Source organism: Giraffa tippelskirchi, chromosome 13 (genome assembly GCF_054371585.1).
Source record: "Giraffa tippelskirchi isolate mGirTip1 chromosome 13, T2T-mGirTip1v1.2.pri, whole genome shotgun sequence".
In the NCBI taxonomy this organism is placed as follows: domain Eukaryota; kingdom Metazoa; phylum Chordata; class Mammalia; order Artiodactyla; family Giraffidae; genus Giraffa; species Giraffa tippelskirchi.
In genome coordinates this window covers 96,187,537-96,207,928 of record NC_137287.1, presented here as the reverse complement: position 1 = coordinate 96,207,928, position 20,392 = coordinate 96,187,537, and the positions used below count along the sequence as shown (strand labels likewise).

General features: G+C 51.9%; 1 protein-coding gene across 2 annotated transcripts in view; it reads right to left on the bottom strand.

Moving 5' to 3' along the window:
• ZBTB46 (zinc finger and BTB domain containing 46) overlaps positions 1-20,392 on the bottom strand; it is a 50,761-nt gene that overhangs the window by 8,752 nt on the left and 21,617 nt on the right. For both annotated transcript variants that reach the window (XM_081557484.1, XM_081557483.1), the window contains exon 3: positions 8,876-9,160. In XM_081557484.1, coding sequence (XP_081413610.1) covers positions 8,876-9,160 — 285 coding nt within the window. The remainder of the gene's footprint in view (positions 1-8,875; positions 9,161-20,392) is intronic.

Sequence of the window (20,392 nt, the reverse complement as noted above, 5' to 3'; positions counted from 1 at the left end):
GAGGGTCCTTCTTGCCTCTTCCAGCTTCTGGGGCTCCAGGAGTTCCCTGGGCTTGGAGCACCTCCCTCCTGTCTCTGCCTCCATCTTCTTGTAGCAGCTCCTCTGTGTCTGTCTCCTCATCTGTCTCTTATAAGGACACTGGTCACTGGATTTAGGACCAACTGGATATTCCACGGAGAGCTTATCTTAAGATCCTTAATTAGGTCTGGAAGACCTTTTCCCAAATAGGGTCACATTCACAGATCCCAGGAATTAGGACATGCATGTGTCTTTGTGGGGGGGGCACCATGCAACCCACTACTTTCATGAACAGTACTGAGGAAAATTTTCATTGACTGCTGTAATTAAAATAACTTTGTAAGAGAAAGAAGCTAACACTTCCATAACTTGTGGTTTACAGTCTATATATCTTAGAACACCTTTATACATCATGCAGTTTGATTCTCATAAATACCAATAAAGTCTTAAAAATCCAAACAGTGAAAAAGTAATCGAAATAAATGAAAAAGCACAGATAGCATCAAATTGAGACAGATACTCTCTACAAATCCACCCTGAAAACAGAGCCCTTTTGCCTGGAATTAAATGGACAAGATGAATGGCAAGCTTGAAAAAGAGGAAGCGAGGTCAGAACTTGGCACCAGATTATCTCAAGTATGAAGTTCAGTAACACGGGGCTACAGTTTTGCAGAAATGTATTGACAAGAGCACCACTCAGTGAAGCAGTGTTAGAGGAAGCCGCAGCTCCGCCCGGCCCTGCAGAGAATCAGACTTGCGGTAAACTCACTGACCAGGGAACATTCCAGAACCATTTCAGATATCGAACTCGCGCCCCCTGCATTGGAAGTGCAGAGTCCTAACCACTGGAACACCAGGGAAGTGCCCAGAACCACCTATTGAGAACTCCGCCCACCTCAGCATCCGCATCACAGTCTGCTCAGACCCTCATCCACGGCCTCCTTGCCTATCCCTCTTGGCTGCTGCCAGGCTGGGCATCTGCTCTCTCCTCCTCTGATCTCCACTGTGTTAATCCCACCCCTAGTTTCTGTATTCTGCAGCATCTGGGGCCCTGTGACTTGGCCGGAGCTGTCCTTCTCGTGAGGGAGGGATTTCAAGAGAAGGTAAATAACCTGCCCATGAGCACAGCTTTCATACCGACCACCCCAGAGCCACCCCGTTCTCCTCTACCAGCTCTCACGTCTGGTCATGGTCCCCTCCATGATCACCTCATGGCCAGACCAGGGCCGGCCCTGTGTCCCAGCATCGCTGATTCGGTTCAGAGCAGCCAGTCTAAGCCTGCTCCCTCCACCCATCGACGACCCTGGGGCATCCTAAAATGCTCCGTTTGGTATACTGTGTTTTTTCAGGAAATTTGCCCATTTCCTCCAACTTGCCAAATGTATTAGCACAAAATTGTTCACAATGTTCCCTTATTATCATTCTAACATCTATAGTATCTTAGTAATGATTTTTTTATACCTATTATTGACAATCAGCTTTCCTCTCCTCTCTTCTTACTGATCACCGTGATAGGAGTTTGTTTTACTAATCTTTCAACGTATCAGTGTTTGGCTTTGTTCATTTTTCTGTTGTCCATCTGCTTTTTATTTCATTGACATCTGCTCTCTGTTTCACTCCTCCTGCTTTCTGCGGGTTTAATTTGCTATTCTTTTCTTGCTTCTTGACTTCTCAAATTAAACTCACCTTCTTTTCTAATAAGTGCAAGAGCTATAAATTTCCCCTAAATAGGACTTTAGATGTAACCTACAAGTTTTGATGTGTCATATTTTCATTATCATTCAGTTCAAAATATTTTGTAATTTCCATTATGACTTACTCTAGTATCTTTCTGTTGCTGATTTTTAAGATTTAACTTCACTGAGATTAGAGCACACACTGTATGAGTTCACTGTTTGACATTTGCTTAGATCTCCACTACGTTCCTGCTTGGTCTGTCTGTAAATGTTTCCTGTGTACTTGGAATGTTTATGCACTTGTTTGGTGTGATGTATGACTTGGTTGACCATGTTGTTACAAGCTAATACTTCTCTGAACAAAGATGCAAAACTCCTAAACAAAATGGCAAGCTGAATCCAACATATAGGGAAAGAGCAGCATCTTGTGACACAGTGGGTTTATTCCAGGTTAATATTTGAAAATTGTGTTCAAATCTTCTCCATCCTTCCTGATATTCTGTCTGCTGATCTATCAATTACCAAGGAAATCTGTTAAAAATCCCTAACTCTGACTGTGGACTTCTTTCTTCCTCCTTTCAATGCTGTCAGCTTTCACTCCATACATCTAAAACCCCAGCCTGTGCATCCAGTATTCGCATTTCCCTCTGAACTCACTCTCTTGTCCTGTGTAGCAGCCTCTGGAGCAACACCCCTCCACAGTTCACTTTGTCTGATACCGAAGAGCCTTTTTAGGTTGGTGTTTCCTTGGTTTCTCTCTTTTATCTTTTTGTTGCTGTTCAGTCACTCACTTGTGTTCAACTGTTTGCGACACCATGGACTGCAGCAAGCTAGGCTCCTCTGTCCTCTCTGTCTCCTGGAGTTTGCTCACTCATGTCCATTGAGTTGGTGATGCCATTCAACCATCTCATCCTGTCTCCCCCTTCTCCTCCTGCCCTCAATCTTTCCCAGCATTAGGGTCTTTCCCCATGAATCGGGTCTTCACATCAGGTGGCCAAAGTATTGGAGCTTCAGCTTCAATATCAATCCTTCCAAAGAATATTCAGGACTAATTTCCTTTAGGATTGACAGGTCTGATCTCCTTGTAGTCCAAGGGACTCTCAGGAGTCTCCTCCAGCACCACAATTTGAAAGCATCAATTCTTCGGTGCTCAGCCTTCTTTAAATTCTTTGCTTTAAACTTTTCTGTGTTCTTATCTATAATACATGTTATCTACAAGCAACAGATTTTCTTTGAAAAGCAGTCTGATAATGCTTTCTTTTCCCTGTAGTGTTCAGTATGTTGGTAATAGCAGGACTATTGGTATATCTGGGTGCTGTCTGCCATCTTGCTACATACGTTCTATTTGTCCTTTTATGCTTTTTCTTCCTTTAACCTTCCCTGCTTGCCTTCTTTTGAAATTCATCAAGTACCATTCCACTTTTCTTTTCATAAGTCTTTGAGCTGTACACGATGATTTTTGTCACTGTTTGTTGTGACTTTGTAGAGAATGCAAGACCCATTCAGTCCCCACAGTTGCCCACCCTCGCACCCTTTGAGCTGTTCATGCCACGTGTTACTTTCCTACTTGAGTCAAAAACCCCACAAAGGGCCATAAACTTTGCTTTAAATGCTCACAGTCTTTCTACAGAGGCTGTTTTCCAGTCTTTCCTGTTGGGTGACAGTGCAGCCCCTCCTTTCTGTTTCTCTGGCAGACATTGTCTTCACGTGACCCTGGTCTGTGAGGGGTACTTCTTCTGTCTATAGGATTCTGGTCTCGGAGTTTCTGCAGCACCCTAGAGACTAGCGGCATTGTTTCTGTTGCAAAGTCAGGCATCAATCTTGATGTTGTTCCTTTTAATGTCTCTTTTCTCAGGTTGCTTCCAAGGTTTCTATTTTTGTCTTTGGTTTTCAATAGTTTGACAGCAATGTGCCCAGTTTGGGTGTTTGGTGGTTGTTTTATTTTGGTGTCATTCTGCTTTGGTTCACTGAGCTTCCTGAATCTGTGGAAGGATGTCTTCCATCAGTTTGGGAACATTCTCTATTGTTGTCTCTCCTGACACTGCTCCACTCCATTTTCTCTCCTCTGGACCCCAGTGCACATGCACTGGACATTCTCACTGTTCCTCAGTGTGTCTTTGCTTGTCCCATGCTTTTTTTCCAAGTTTCAGCTGGATCCTCTCCATCACTATTTTTCAGTCCCCGTGCCCTGTCTCAGGTGGTACCCAGACTGCTCTACACTACTCAGTGCATCCTCAGCCTCACACTTTGTATTTTCAGTTCCAGCAGATTCACTGGATTCTTTTCTACAGATTTTTCTGTCCCTCAAGGACTGCAGCCTTCAAGTCCCACCTGCCCTGATGACTCCCTAGGATGTGTGTGTATGTGTATGTATGTGTGAATGTGTGTCTATGTGTGGCTCTGCCATCACCGCTGGCCATCTGGACCCAATGCCAGGCTGCCTGCATCAGAGAGGCCCATACCCATGTCCACCCCCATGTACCAAATGCCCATTCCAGTCTGGCAGCCTCAAAAACCATCGTCCACAGGTGTCCATCTCTTGGGGCTCCTTATCTGACTTCAGGGAGGAGCCCTGGGCAAGTCCATCCAGGCCGTGAAAGTGCTCCTGGCCATACGAGTCAAAAGGACACCCCGGTCATCCTGCCCAGGCCGGCAGAGCCCGTGGAAACCCCAGGCTCCAGCTGGAGTCACCTCTGGAGGGGCCAGTCCCTCAGCCCAGGCCTCCAGGTCCGGGGTGTCGACCTAGGAGAGACAGATGAGTTATGCGCCATGAGGACGCGGCCCACTCAGGGAGATGGTAGCACAGAGGCATGTACCTACTCACCGGGTCCCCGTCCAGCCACCACAGGATGACCGTCACACCTCCAGAAAGGAAGCCTGAGCGGACACGCGAAAAATCCACATCAGCACAACACCAGCCCCTCCCACCGAAACACCCTGGGTTCAAACGCACGGAAATAGCATTTGATTTATTTCTAATTACAAAACGTGCTCAAATTCTCCCTCCTTGAAGATTTTTTCTCCAGGGAAATAATGGAACCTAACAGACCTGTCTTTAAATAACTATCTGAGGCATAGGAAGTGGATCTCAGACGCCTGGTAACAAACACACAGCCGCCAGCACCACAGCAAAACCCGCTTAAGACCCACCAGCACCGCTCAGAGCTTTTAACCCACTGCTGTAGGAGTCTGTACACTAGGGAAAATTGCCCCTTAGAAGCATTGTAATTTAAATATCAAAGCTGATTTAATGTCACGGATGTTGCAACTATTACTGCAAAGTCGACATCTGCATCACCCTGAGTGACATGAGGCCGAGGGGATTGTGGGGCAGAGGGTGGATGGAAAGCAGCCACAACCACACAGGCTTGCCTAGGACACGCTGAGCATGTGGGTTCTGGGCACTGGGCCCATGGGGATGTGCCCAGTGGACAGGCGTCTGGCCGGCAGCCCTCGCGTCTTACCTGGGCTGGGGAGGCAGCTGGCTCCCTGGGCTCCGTCTGGCCGGTCACCAGAGCGGGCATCCGGGGCTCTGAGTGCAGGAGGGCGAAGGGGCCGGAGGGAGGTGACTTGGGCTGGTGCCAGGTCCTGGGGACACAGGAAACGAGTCTCATCTGCGTGAACGGACACCAGCTGGCGGGCCGTGGAGAGTTCGGGGAGAGTTGTCCTTGGCCATACTGCAGTGAGCCGCACGCTGCCATGTCATGAGGCCTGGGTCTCGATGGACGAGGTTTCTATCTGCTCGCCACTCCCAAGCATCTGGGTCTCCGCACGTGCCTTGTCTGGGGGGTGGTCTAGCTATGACAGGGTATTCTTCCCAGAAAACCAGAACCCGCAGCAAGGATACAGCACATGTCCACCCATGCCTGGAGGGAGGATCTTCTAGAAAGTGCTTCTAAGTGTGTCAACCTGGCTATTTATCTGTAAGGGTGGTAATACCTAAGTCAAATGCCCTTTCATAGGAGAGTGTTTAAGGTCCCATATCAAGCCAGACTCAAGTGAAGGTCCTTAATTCATGTAAACACCAGAAGGTATTTCTTCAAACCACAGTCAGAACAAAACCCAGCTGCTTCCCTGATAGACATCGGGGGCAGTGCACGGAGAAATGTGGGCAGGGGGGCCTGTGGCTGGTGGCCCCATCCAAGGCAGACTCCGCCTGCTGCCAACCCAGGTCTGAGTTCTCTCCTGTAGGAGCACATCCTTCCATAGAGACAGAACAGCACCGCCGCTGCTGTGAGGAGATAGATCCTTGTGTGTTCCCAGTAGCTGCAACAGCGAAACGCACAGGATGTCGGGGTTTCTGGGAGGTTGGGGACGCACCACCCTTGGGCCTCAGCCTCCAGTGACCAAAGCAGCTGCTTCATCTCCAGTTCATTCCCGAGAAATAAAGGTTACTTGTGTTCTCACGGCATTTTTCAAAGTCCCTTCTGGATCAACACACACCCACAAACACGGCTTGGGAAACAGCGCGTTTGGCACCACAGAGGTGCTTGCCATGGTTTCTATTCAGTGAACAGAGACTTTTAACCAGTGGGATGTCAGCCTCCTACTGCAAACGTAATAAAAGCAAAAAAAAAAAATCAACTTAAACTGAAGCAAAACGAAAAGTACACAAGTCCTCTCACGGAGAAATCAATTAAACAGTGGAGATCCACCAACGAAACCATCTGTGGAGCTTAACTGCCAAGCCAGACATGATCAGACCTGGGAGAACAACTGAACTCGGTTTTCTTGGAGGCTCCAGAACTGTCCAGAAAAGACCTTCAGTCACTGTGAGGCACTGCCTGCAGATCTTATGGTTCTCTTAATTAAACGTGCTGATACCACCCCTTCCTTCAGCAACACTGTGTGCCGGGCAGGCCACACTGACCACAGGGCTCCCCTCTGGAGACTGGGATGAACTGACAGGGCCCAGGAGTCCCACTCAGCACACTGCACACCATGGAGCCACCCTCGTCAGACACCATGATGAAGATGTGCCCTCCCCCCGCTGCTCCAGCCACAAGCTACGGCTGCTGGGATGTCAGCCCAACAAATCCCCCAACATCACAAAAGCCTTAGGCCCAGAAAAATCTCGTTAACAAGCACCTCAAGGAGCCCGGGGTTAGAGTACAGAAAGAGACCCTACGGCCCCCTCATACCAGACCAGGAGTGAGGGACTCCCAGCACCGCGGCACAGGGCCCTACCTTCCTTCTGGGCCTCCCTGGAGGAAGCATGGTGGCCTCTGTGCCCATGAGCTTGGTGGGGGGGTCTCCACCTGGGACCTCGGGCAGCAGAGCCTCTGCATTGCTGTCAGTGGTGCCCTGTGTGAAGCCATGGTTCCATTCCAATGTGTTTTTAGGTCCGCAGTGCACACTCTATCCCATGCTCCCCAGGGTGGTGAGCTCTCTGGGGGTGCAGGCCCAAGCTGGGTGGCACCCAGGAGGGACTCCCCATCCACACAGGGGACGGGCCCATCCCTCCTGTGACCACATGGTTCAGCACAGAGGGGCTGCTCCCACCTCCTGGGGCCTCTGGCACACAAGGTTCACGCACCAACTGGGAGAATCTAAAAAAAGCCAGAACAACGGTTCTGCCCTGCAGGGGACGCCCCCACCTCCCCACACCCTACCCCAAGCTGCTCCTGCCATGACACCCACCTGCCTCCTGTGGACTTGCCAACTCTAAACCCCAGATGCTGCAGACGCCCTGGGACCACTTCCTCAAATACTGGTTTTTGCCAACACGTTCAGGGTTTGATCTGAGTGGGAAACGGACTGACATTGGGGAGCGTTTGTCAGATGGACTTGGCTTATGCGTCCATGTTTTATATTCACAACAGCTGTGTAAGCAACACTATTCCCATTTCTCAGATGCAAAGAAGTGAGACCTAAACATGTTTTCAAAAGTGTGTCCATCAGCCTTGGGGGATTCAGCCCTCGGTCTGACTTCACAGCTAGGTCCTTCAACAGCCCTTACAGCCACCTTCCTCAGACTCTGGCAGGAGAAGCAATGAGAATGGGCACGCTCCTCTCCACGTCGGTCCTTATTAGCCACAAGCAATTTCCATCACAGACACTCAGGATATTTTAGTGTTCATGAAAGCAAAGTTGTGAAGATATTGTTTTTAAAACTAGAGTGAACATTAAGGACACTCTTCCCAGACGCCCAAAACCGGCTGCAGCTTTTCCTTTGCTTCCATAGTGGTGCTCAGGGACCACGCATGGCCCCGCCAGCCGCACACACTTGGACTGTAGGACCCTGGACCCGCCGCCTCCCCACGCCCTCTGCACTCAGCACTGGCCTTTCTGGGGTGTGTCGTCCTGCCCCGAAAAGGGAAACGGGGCCACACCTGGCTCTTCCTCACAGACACCAACCTGCCAGGATGGCTGGAGACATAGTCACGGTCCCCTGCACACCCAGGACAGGGGATGTTCAGAGCACCTGAGCCTAGGGGGAGGAGCTCCCGCCCAGGCTGGCCCCCCGGGGGTTCAGCCAGCACCGCTGTACCTTATGGGCTTCTTGGGTCACTCCGTCATTTGCTTTCCAGCAACTGGAATTCAGCAGGAGACCTTTAAGGTGTAAGCACAACACCCAAACCCTTTCCACATCTGGGGCGGGGGCAGCAGCACTGCCCAGTGAAGGCGGATCCGCACGCTGGCCACGCCCCAGGCAGGACGAGGCGGCGCCGGCGGGGCGTGGCCAGCAGAGGGAGCCCGAGCCCGGCCGTGCGGAGGCCGCCCTGGCGCCTGTCCTCGGGCAGGCACAGCGGTGCACTTGTCAGCTGATCAGGGTTTAGGGTTAGATGCCTGATTTCAGTGCTTCCCAGGCGGCGCAAGTGTAAAGAACCCGCTTGCCAATGCAGGAGACATAAGAGACGCGGGTTCAATCCCTGGCATGGCAACTCACTCTGGTATCCTTGTCTGGAGAATCCCATGGAGGAGCCTGGCGGGCTACGGTCCATGGGGTCACAAAGAGTCGGACACGACTGAAGCAACTTAGCAAGCACGCACGCACGCCTCAACTTCCAGTATGAAACATTCGGACAAGCACACGGCTGCTTCCCTCCCACTGCTCCCGACAGCCCCCCATCGCAGGCCCCATGACCCATCGCGACCCCCACGCTCGCACGGCACCCTCAGCACCGCATCATGGGCTGAGGCTCCTCACTCCCGCCGACACTGGGCGCCACGGCACTTACGGGACAGGGAATGGGCGCCCTTGGGCAGGTACTCCAGCAGCAGGGAGCTGTCTTCCCCGAGCACGTCCGCCTTCAGGGCCAGCAGGCTGTTCTTACTCATAAGAGCCGCCCGCAGGTTGGCCACGGCGGTAGCCTGATGCAACGCGTCGTCCTTCTCCGGGGTGAGGGGCGCGCCTAGGTAGCTGCCTTCTCCTCCCAGGAGCCCCTCGTCCACATGAGCGAGGAACTCTGGCCTCTCCCCTCGGCTGTCCGAGCTGCTGGCTTCAGCGATGGTCAAGTCCGCGTCTGGGGAGGAAAACACACGTTAGAGACCTTGCAGGCGACTCGAGGACCCTCCGAACAGCCAGCAGGCAAACGTAAGAGAAGCTGGAGCCAGGAGCTTCCCGGCCCCCAGCTGCTCGTCATCAAGCCTGATCCCATCCTGCCATGAGGTCTCAGGACAGCGGTGATGTCACAGCCAAGATTTCGGATGGGGTTCAACCCAGAACACGGCGGGTGGGGGAGGGGGAGCCCACCCAGGATAAGGAGTCTGCTCTGAGTATCTGGGTAATTTCATCTCTCAGAGAAGGGGCAGCTGTCAGAATGGATCAAAGAGCCCAAAGGACACAACCCTTAGGAAAGCTCCAGCCTCAGACTGGGCCACAGTCTCAGTGGTGACACCAAGGTGAGCACTGAAACAGATTAAACTGGACTTTGTCAAAACCAAACCTTCGGAGGCCTCCAGGACACCATCAGCAAAGCGAGAGGACTGATCAGGAGCAAATCCCTACAAACTGTGCCCCGACATGAGATTCCACTCAGACTCCGCACAGGAACCTCAGAGCTCAGTAACAAGACAGACACCCCAGTTTCAAGGATATTTGAACAGATACTTATCCAGAGAAAATGCATAAATGGCCAATGGGGGTGCTCAATGTCATTTGTCCTCAGGAAAATACAGCTCAGCACCAGGAGGCCCCTCACTCCCACCAGTGCCCACAGGGCGAGGGGTCCTGGAGCCCCCCCAGGCTGCTGTAAGAATATAAAGTGATGTAGCCTCAGTGCAGGAGCTCAGGTCCTCAAAAGGCTGGATATGGAGCGGCCGCACAGCCGGCATTCCCATTGGTAGGAGGATGTCCATGCTCAGAGTGAGAGCACCCGTCAGGGTCAGAGGTAGAGCAGCCTGAGTGCCTGCCTACAGGTGAGGGACAAACAGGGCGTGGTCCATCCATGCAGTGGAACGTGATTGAACATAAACGGGAATGACACTGGCACAGGCTACAAGGCAGATGGATCTCAACACGTTACGTTCAGTGAAAGTGAAACAAACACTGTCCTCTGATTCTGCTCACGTGAAATACTCAGAGAGGAAAACCCATGGAGAATGAAGGAGACTGGGAGTTAATAAGGGCTGGGGAAAATGGGGGGATCTTGGGGTGACTGCAGGTGCCCGAAGACAGGCCGGTGCCAGATGGACCCCAGGGAGAGCTGCTGCCTGGCCAGGACTCCCCAGGAGACATCAAAATAGAAACAGGAAAGCAAGCTCCTTTCCGAGACAAAGGCAAGTAGGGGAGGAGGGATGGGCCGGCTTCTCCTACCCCTGCACTGTCCTGGGGGGTGGCGGTGGTGGTCAGAGGGAGGCCAGGTCACCTCAAATGTGAAGCTGTGGGACAGACACGCAAGCTGGTCCCTGAAACGACAGGTCCCTCCTCAGACCTGGGAAGCAGGGGCTGAGCGGAAGTCAGAGACTTGGACCAACTTGAGCATCACGCCTCTGATACGGACACGGCCTCACGTACCTGGGAAGTGGGGGCAGCAGGCACCAGGCAGCACCATGGGGGACCTCCACCTGGAAGGATCTAGCCCAAGGATCCAGACGCTCAGAGCCACTGTCCAGGGACCCTTCCAGCTATGGCCAGCAGAGGTTTCTGTAGGATATTTTGTTTTTTTCAAACTATAAACCTTTTTTACTTTTTTTTTTTGCCAGTTCTTCAATTTTATATCAGCACTGACTTTGCACTGCTAGCCACTAACTGTAGGGATTAAATAAATTGAAATGAAGGCTTTGCCTTCCTTGGCCTGGCTCCTGGAAGAGACTTAAGTGGTTCTCGTTCCTGGGGCTGGAAGGGCCAGGATCCAGGACTGACAGGGTGGTGGGAGCCTGCTTCCAGCTTGCAGACAGCCACCTCCCCTCTGTCCTTGCCCCAGCCGGTGAGTGGAGGGCCTCTGATTATTCCAAGGACTTGCTTGCTGGCCCCACCTCCAAACACAAAGATTCAAGATATGGATTCTGGGGACAGAAACATTCAGCCCACAACAGGCTGAAAACTAAAAAAACACTAGATGTCAAAAACCAAATTTATTGAAATTTTATTAACAATTTAAGTTCAAAAGCTTGTAAAAGAAATCAAGATAAGCTGAGAAATTCCTGCCTCATGTGAAAAGCTAAAGGCTGGGTTTTGGGGAAGGATGTCTGGCAACTGAGAACTGCAATGAAACACTGAACCGGCTTCCAGCTGCAGTGCAGTAGTTGGGGGGGCAGGGCGGGAGGGGTTGGCTAGCCAGACACACCCACAGGGTGACCACCCTAGGATGCTTCTGGTGAGCAGTGAGGGTCCACAGGGTGTAGAGTGACAGCAAAAGAGATTAAAGTTGTCAATGGAGGATTTCTCTCATGAATGCTCAAGACTCAGAAAAGGCACCACCAGCCCAGGAACACAGTCAGCCCACCTGTGGCAGCTCAGTGACCTCACCTAGAGTCCTTGCAGGAACACTGAAGAGCCCACAGCCCCCAGCAGCGTGATAGGATGAGCAGAAATGCCTACCTCCCAAGTCCTCCAGTCTTTCTGCCAGGCACCTACCTGGGACATCTCCTAATATAAGGACCAGGTGGCGCTAGTGGTAAAGAACCCTCCTGTCAATGCAGGTTAGACATAAGAGACATGGGTTTGATCCCTGGGTTGGGAAGATCCCCTGGAGGAGGGCATGGCAACCCACTCCAGTATACTTGCCTGGAGAATCCCATGGACAGAGGAGCCTGGTGGGCTATAGTCCATGGGGTCATAAAGAATTGGACATGACTGAGCAACTTAGCATGCATGCAAGCACCATTCAGTGAAACGTGAAATCTTCTATTCTGAAGATAGGAGTCATAAAAAAGACCAGGGAGGACTAAGGGTCCCTGACTGTCCAACACCACTTTGACGGTTGAGGCTCACGGACAGCACGGCCTAGGATGTATTGTTCAATTGAGAAAGCAGAGCAAAGTGCCCAGAAGGCAGCACGTGAGGCCTACCCTGGGTCCAGGTCCTGAGCCTCCTGCTGGACAGATGGGCCAGGAGCCTGGCAAGGGGACAGGGGGCCGGAGGTGGAGGCTCAGGCCCAAGAGCAACGCGCTTATGCCTGTGCGGCTGAGCCAGACACCAGGAGGGAGAGCAGAGCCGCTTCCAGGCCCTTCTAGACCACAGCTGGATTTCAAAAAGAGGGATTTAAGATGAGGTCAAAATGAAATTCTACAAACAGTGTTTACAAAGCAGTGTTTACATTACAACAAATCCTTTCGTAGATAAAGAGTCTGAGGTCACTTGAACCCAGCAGGCTCTTACTGTTACCCAAAAAGCTAAAATCGTCCCCAGTGCCCCAGGGGTGGAGGGTGGGGACCTGTGAGGAGGGGCATGGCTTCTCTGGTAACTTGACGGGTTAGACTCAGAACGCGTTTCATGCTTCTCTGAGGGGGATCCCAGCTGGAGCTGGGAGAGCTGGGGCGCCAGGCTCGGACCCGAGCTTCAGGGAAGGCCTCCAGCCCAAGCCACCAGCCACCATGTGTGACAGGACTATCCCCAAGTGACATCTCCTGAGCAAGGACCTGAGGACCCTGGGGGCCCTTCGTTCAGCTGCTGGAGCTCATCCACCAAGTGACGACCCTGGAAACTCCTCACCTCACATTTCTCCTCTGAAGAGTCTTTTGTGGCAAACTTAGACTTGGTGACTCAGAAAAAAGCCTTAAATGGTGACGTTAAAAAACTGACAAGCCAGGAGCCAGACGTGTGATGGCCACCTGGGCTTGGCTGTTAGTCGTGGGCGGTGGACCCCGTCCGGGCTGCCTGGTGACACTGCAGCACCATTCTTGGACACAGCAGCCCACAGTGGCACTGCCCAGAGCTGGACAGGGAGACCAGCCGCCAAGATGAGGAACAGAGTGTGTCCAGCCTTTTCACACACCTGTGACAGCAGGAAATGTCCCCATGCCGACCGCCCAGGCCAGCAGAAAGCCACTCAGGGCTTTTCCCCAGCCAACCTCTCTCTGATAAACGAGGCAACCAGGACAGAAAATATCAACATTTAACTGTAAAAGGCCAAGTGTTAAATGTAAAGATGGATTCAAGAGCAGAAAACAGGGGCAGAGTTGTTCCTTCTTCCTATAAGTGATACACTGTAAGAGGTGGAAATTTTCACTCAACCTTTAGCTGAAACAGAAAAGAGATCATAATTAAAACAAGCAGAATTTCTAGACAATTAAACTAGATGATGCAGTATGAACTGCAAAGGACCTCTACATATATATCTATACACATAGACACATATAAACTTATATACATGGGTATGTGTAAAGTGTTGTCACCACCAACTATCTCTCATTGGTGTGTGGTTTAACTTCCCACATAATGGAATACTGTATTCTGTTTTAAAAAAAGACAAGGAATGTCTCTGTGCACTGATGCTGCAAATCTAGCAATAATAAAATAAGTACAACGGTGTGTACCATATGCTACTTTCAGTGTAAACAGGAAAAAATAATACATTAGTTTCTTTTTCATTCACAAATTCTTGAAAAACCCAAGAATAACTAACAGTGATTTCTGATCTGATAGGTTGGCCTCCAGGCAGATGAATGTCAAGGACAGCTGGAAGATACTCATGATATACATTTTTATACTTTTTGGTTTTTGAGTCACTCCATTAAATTAGAAAATTAGAAACATCTTTTGAAAGACAGTGCTGAAAACGTATGGACATAATACCAATAAAGATACCTCTCAAAAAAAAAACCGATGATGAAGCAGAGGGCACATGTCCAGGGCCTGGGGTGGGGGCAGGGCCACCCTGCCACTGGGGCCTGGGTGCACAGCAGGCGTTCAGTTGCTAAGATTTCCCCAAACCTCATGCTTCACCAGTCTCAGGGCTGCTCCCCAGCTGCCTGTCACAGTCCTTCTGCAGATGCCCAGACCCACACAGCCCAACCTGCCACCTCTTGTCCAGGGAACAGGCGCCTGCGTCTGCGGCTGTGCACACAGTAACGCGGCAGAACCTTCAGGACAAGTGAAAACCGCTGAGACCAGGCCCTGGGAGACTCCACCCCCCGACTTACAGTTCAAACCAGACCTCAGTCCTAACACTCGCTAGATCTCACAAACAATGTAAAAATAAGTTCAAAAAACTAATTATGCACCTTGTCCAAAATTTACATTCTTACTTTATGTGTCTAAGGTGTATTATTTCTTAAGTGTCATGCTTTTTATCCATGTTAAAATCAAGTTACTTCATTTTCTATCACTATCCAAAAGTTTTCACTTCATAAAAGAAACTCTCTTTAATTAAAAAAAAAACACCTATATAGTCAGCAAGGTAGTTCCATAGGCAGATGATATCAGAGCAGCTGGACACCACATGGAGAAGGTGACCATGAAGGCTAACCCATCATGTGCAAAGAAAAGTGTATGCCCCAGGCCAGCGGTCACACTCAATCCTCCGGGAAAACCACAGGAGAAATCTCTGTGGCCTGAGGCAGAGGTTCCTTGGATTAGACCCAAATAGCATGAACCACAAAAAAAAAAAAAAAAAAAAAATTCACACCCCAGACTTCATCAAAATTTAAAATGTGTGCGTGTGTGCTCAGTCGCTAAGTCACGTTGGACCTTGAAACCTTGTGGCCTTCCAGGCTCCTCCGTCCATGGGATTCTCCAGGCAAGAATACTAGAGTGGGTAGCCATTCCCTTCTCCAGAGGATCTTCCTGACCCAGGGGTGGAACCCAAGTCTTATGTTCTCCTGCATTGCAGGCAGGTTCTTTACCACTAGCGCCACCTGGGAAGCCCCTTTGCAAATGTGTACACTTTTCAAAAGACACTGTTACACAAGGCAGAGACTGAGAGAATGTTTTCAGAACACATGCCTAACAGGCGAACAGACACCTGGAGGACGGTCCACTCAGCCAGAATGCTTTCCCAGGAGGAGGGTTGATGTCAACTTGGATGCTCATCTTTGGGGTGGGACTGCGGCCAGCGGGATCCCTGGAGTGCAGGGTGCTGGATGACCCAGCGCTCAGACCTGCCACCAGGCACAGCCCTGAGCAGATACCACTCAAAGGCAGATGGGGAGGCTAGTAAACCCTGAGAAGACGTTCACTGAGACCAGGAGGAGACACCCCCACGCCCTCCAGAATGGCTAAGGTTTAAACACGAACCCAAACCACTATCTGCATGACACTGGCACAAGTGTGCCTCACACCACCACCTGGTTCCTTGCACACACACCACCTGACAGCCCAGTCCAGGAGGCATCAAGGCAAATCACACCAAGACTCGTCCTGGGACATTCAAGGCAGCTTGACCATCATAGCCGGAAACCACACAAACAACTAAGGGTCCATCGGCAGTTGTGTTACATCTGAGAACAGAACACCACTTGGCAGTGAAAGAATGATCTGAGGGCTCTCATGGCAGCTGGATTAAACTCCAAGAGCAGGTTGGCAACCACCTGGACAGACCATAGGTTCCCTAGGCTGCGGAGGGAAGCAGCCCAGGGTCCTCTGGCAGCGACTGAACAGGACCATGTTGGTGAACATATCACTGTGTGACATGCTCGCTTGCAGCCCCCAGGCTGGCATGAAATGGGTGGAAGGGTCCAGAGGCTGAGGGGATGTTTCATCATCAAAAGGCACATGAAAGGTGTGGGTCCCAGCCTCAGAAATGTGGGCTCTGGTGGGAGGCTGGCCGAGAGTGAGAGCGCTGAGCTGAGGCCCTGCTGTCTGCAGCTCCCTCTGAAATGCGCAAACGAGGTGAGATTGGATGATCAGACAGATAAACATGTAAACACAGCAAAACATTAGCAGGTAGAGAATCTCAGGTGGCAGGTGGGCTCATAGTCCGTTTTTTCCAACTTTTCTCAGAGTGTGAATATCTCCCCAATAAAATGGCCAGGAGAGAGACAATAAGTTATTCAAACCTTACAGTTAGACTCTGTGCAGCTTACTGAATGTATACCATCACTAAAACAATAGGAAAGGGGTGGTGGTTTTCTTCAAACACCTTATTATTTGTCCCCCAACTGTCCCCAGGTGTCTGGGGCCTCACCTCCGAGACCGTGAATGTGTTGCCTCATATGGCAAAAGGGACTTTTCAGGTCCTTGAGATGGGAGATCACCCTGACCCTCCCTGTCCACACAAGCGTCCATCTCAGAGGAAGAGGGAGGCGGGAGGGCCAGAGCCAGCAAAGGGGACACGGCACCAGAGCTGAGATACGAGGGATGTGGGACCCCCAGCCAAGGGTCGAGGAGCCTTTGGAAGCTGGAAAAGGCTGGGATTCTCCCCTGAGCCCAGAAAGTCCAGCCCTGGGGACCCATGGTTGCTGTCTGAGGGTGAGAGAGGCTATGGTGGGGTTGCTTCCACCACTAAGTCCGTGGTCAGTTGTCACAGCAGCAGCAGGGAGCAGCCCCCAGAAACACTTCGAGGTCAACTTCAAACACACAGGCGCCAGCACCGAGGGTGGCAGCAGAGGGTCCCTCACGTCCCTCTGGTCAGGACAGGGCCCACGGCTCAGGAAGGGGCCCCCCACGGGCTCCACCAACAGCAGACTGATCAGGAGAAACCAGCACCCGGAGGCTGAGTCAGGACGCACCATCCGGGGAGGGGTCCCCAGGACAGGTTTGGGGGTGGGCATGGTGGTGTCTGGGGGTGGGTGTGGAGATGTCTGAGGCTGTGGGGGGTGTATGGTGGTGGTATAGGGGTGGCTGGGGTGGTATAGGAGTGTCTAAGGGGGTATGGGGGTATCTGGGTGTGAGTGTGGGGGTGTCTTGGGGGCTGGGTGTGGGGATGTCTGGGACTGTGGAGGGTGTCTAGGGGGTGGCATAAGGGTGTCTAAGGGGGTGTGGAAGTGTCTGGATGTGAGTGTGGAGGTGTCTGCGGGCTGGGTGTGGGTGTGTCTGGGGCTGTGGGGGGTGTCTGCAGGGTGGTGTAGGGGTGTCTGGGGGTGGTATACGGGTGTCTGCAGAGGTGTGGGGGTCTCTGGGGGTGGGTATGGGGGTATCTGGGGGTGGGGGTGTCTGGGGGGGTCAGGCCTCTGCCAGCTGAACAGCTGTGATATGGCCTTTCTGATGTGTATGTTCTGCTTCTGTTTTTAAAAATTTGAAAAAAGCAGTAGCATAAAAGTTTTCAAATGAACAGTCAAAAAAATAACACTCACAATTCCTTTTAAAATCTTCATTTAAATGTAAGCTTCCAAGCTGTGCTTTTAAGTGCATATATATAAATACACATATACACCACTGGGCAATTCAACACAACCAGAGCCCCTTTGTCTCTGGGGGACGAGGGCAGTGGGCTCAGTCCCCACCCTTGTTGGCACCTGGGAGCATCACCATCACAGTGTCCGAATACCAGAAGAAAACACACAGATGGTTAAGAGGACAAAACCCCTCAAGTCCAAATCAAAACAGGACTCATCGAGGTGGAAGAAAAGGCAAGTGGCCTTCCTGTCAGGTCAGCAGTAGTGCTGCCTGAGGGTGAGGTGACCTGAGAGCAGGAGAGCAGAAACGCACCCTTGGAAGCTCCCAGCCAGCACTGGCCGCGGAGGGTCCCCAGCCCAACCCCCATGCGTCTGTCCTGAGTGGGACCTTGTGGGTCCCGAGAGGGACCACTGGCCTTGCTCACCTGTCACCCCCAGGGGCCCTGCCATGTCCTGACCACCCAGATCCAGACCCTGCAGCTCAGCTCTTCACAGGGGCAGCGGCCCTGGGGTGACCAGCCTCCAGTTCCACATCTGGAAAGATGAGAGGCCTCAGGGCCTCCGTCTTCATGAATTGAATCTTCTAGAAAGTCCAGGAACTTCCATTTCGGCAGAAATGAAGCTCTGTTGGCCTCTCAGTAAAGCCATGCCCAAGGTGATGAAGGCTTAAGTCCAGGTGGTAACTCAGAAGTATGGCCTTGGGCCAGAGTCAGACAGCCAGTGAGGCACAGGCCAGGGGTCTCAGGGCCGAGCCCTGCCCTTTTCAGGCCCCCTCCACAGCGCCCCCGCTCTCCTGGGTCAGCACTGGGCCCCCCACCTCCCTTCTCAGCAGCACATCTTCCCCCACATTCCCAACCGAATGACCTGACGAAGCCCATTGCTGAGGTGTCCAGGCACCGGCAGCCCCCTGACCACGGCTCTGAGGTAGAGCAGACAGATTCCAAGCAATTCTGCTCATTCCTGCAGAGAAAACATCTAGGGGCCCAGCCGAGGGAGAGGCCACTGGCTTGGAGTTACGAGGGGCTAAGAAGCAACCCCTCTGACCTGGTCAGGGCAGACAGGGCCCTGGTCCCAAGCGTCTGCTCCCACCCAGAGCTGGACAGCAGCCCTGGGCTCAGAGCAGCCACTACAACCTCGGGAGGCCACCTGCACCCCTGAAGCTGCTCTGCAGTTCTGACACGCCCTTTACAATCCCGGGATGCCAGGTCCACCCTTACCGAGGTCCAGACACGAAGAAGCCCCTCACAAGACCCACACACTTTACTTCAGCTCAGAACTTTGCATCTGCAGATCCTCTTGGGAACCAGTGTGGGATGTTGGGACGGGCTGGCCAGGCTCTCCTGACACAACCTTTGAACTAGCAGCTACAAACCCATCACGCTGAAGGCTTACAGCCTGGGGATCGCAGACAAACAGGTGAGGCAGGAGCCAGGCCTGTACACATTGTACTGGCACGTTTAAACGCTGTTCCCCATGAGGCATCACACAGACAGGCTGTGACTCGGAGGCACATTTCAATGGATGTTTTCTTGGAAGCTGCTGGGTTACAAAGCCTACTTGGAAAAATCACTCTTAAATGCTAACAGGCCCAGGGTCCCCAAAGCTGAGGGGAACACACAGAGGACAAGGCGGTGGCCCTGCTGCAGGGCTGGGCATCCAAGCGTCTTCATCAAGGGCCTTGAATGATCAGCAGGAACCTCCTGACACGTTCCTTGGAAAAGGCCTGTTCTCCTATAAACGGGGTGAGAATAAACAAAAATACTCTCTTCTAAGATGTAATAAATCTTTAATGAAAGCAAACCCTCCTCCATCGGGGATCGTGATTTACACTTCCAAGTCCCAGCCCAGGGCGGGTGGAGGAATAAATGGCCACCATGATGGGCAGAGCCGTCCCACGCAGCCCACACCTCAGGTCCTCGTCTTAGCAACTCGGGGGAAATCTGGCAGTTGCCTTGGTAACCCAAGGGATTTCAGACAGCAGCAAGAGTACATGAGCCGAAATCACTTGTTGGATTCCAAAAACACCTTCTGCTCGACAACTGCTTTTAAAACATCAAACCCACGGGCTCATAGAGCGCCCTCATTCTTAACTTGTTGAGGAACTCTTCAAACTAGAGACCTCCATCCCTGCTGCCCACCGGTGTAGGACAGGAGGGGAAGGATCTTTGGCGCTGACCCCAACAAGGTTCCCTAAGTCAGTTCCCGTGGATGCTTCTCTCAAGGCTTCAGTCAGAGCTAAGGGACATTTATTCCTCACGGAGGGAGCCGACACAACCGCCAGCAGGGCGATAGGTGGCCTTTCCAGCAGCTCAGAAACTTAACCTTCTTCTGATTTAGTTCAGTTAAACTCCAGAGGTTCTGGAGGGCTGCCCATCATGGACACAACCAGGGGGTGGGCACTGCTGGCATCCTACAGACCCCAGGATGCCACCTCACACGGAGTCATCCCTACGAGGCAGCAACAGACTGAACCTGCAGATGTCTGGCCCAGCACTCAGGGCTGTAAGAGAATGAGAACCAGGGAGACAGGCCACAGTGTGTCTGGGGGTGATGAGAAAGTTCTGGAGACGATACTAGTGATGTATTTAATGCCAATACACTTAAAAGTGTTAAAGGGATAACATCTATGATACATGTGTTTTACCATAATAACAAAGCTAGTGTATCAGGAGCTGCAAGGGTTGCCCTTCTGCTGGGGTGGCAGCAGCTAGCTCCCCCAGGACAACCCGCCCCCCAGCACAGGTCTAGCATTGGTGACATCTTTCAGGGCTTATGTCCACATTTTGCTGCCTTCAGTCTACCTCTGTCCAGTCATGAGGCCCCTTCCAGGAGGGGCCTCCCCAGTTGAGAAGCCTCCATCCTGCCCTGCCCCACCAGGGCCCCTCCGCACCCTGAACACAGCCCTTGTACCCCAATGTGCCACTCGGGAAAGCTCAGTGCAGCCGTAGTTATCACGAGCTCCACACCAGGAAGAGCACCCAGCATCTAGTAACCATTTAATTTGTTTACTAGCCTGTCCATGCTAAGTCACTTCAATC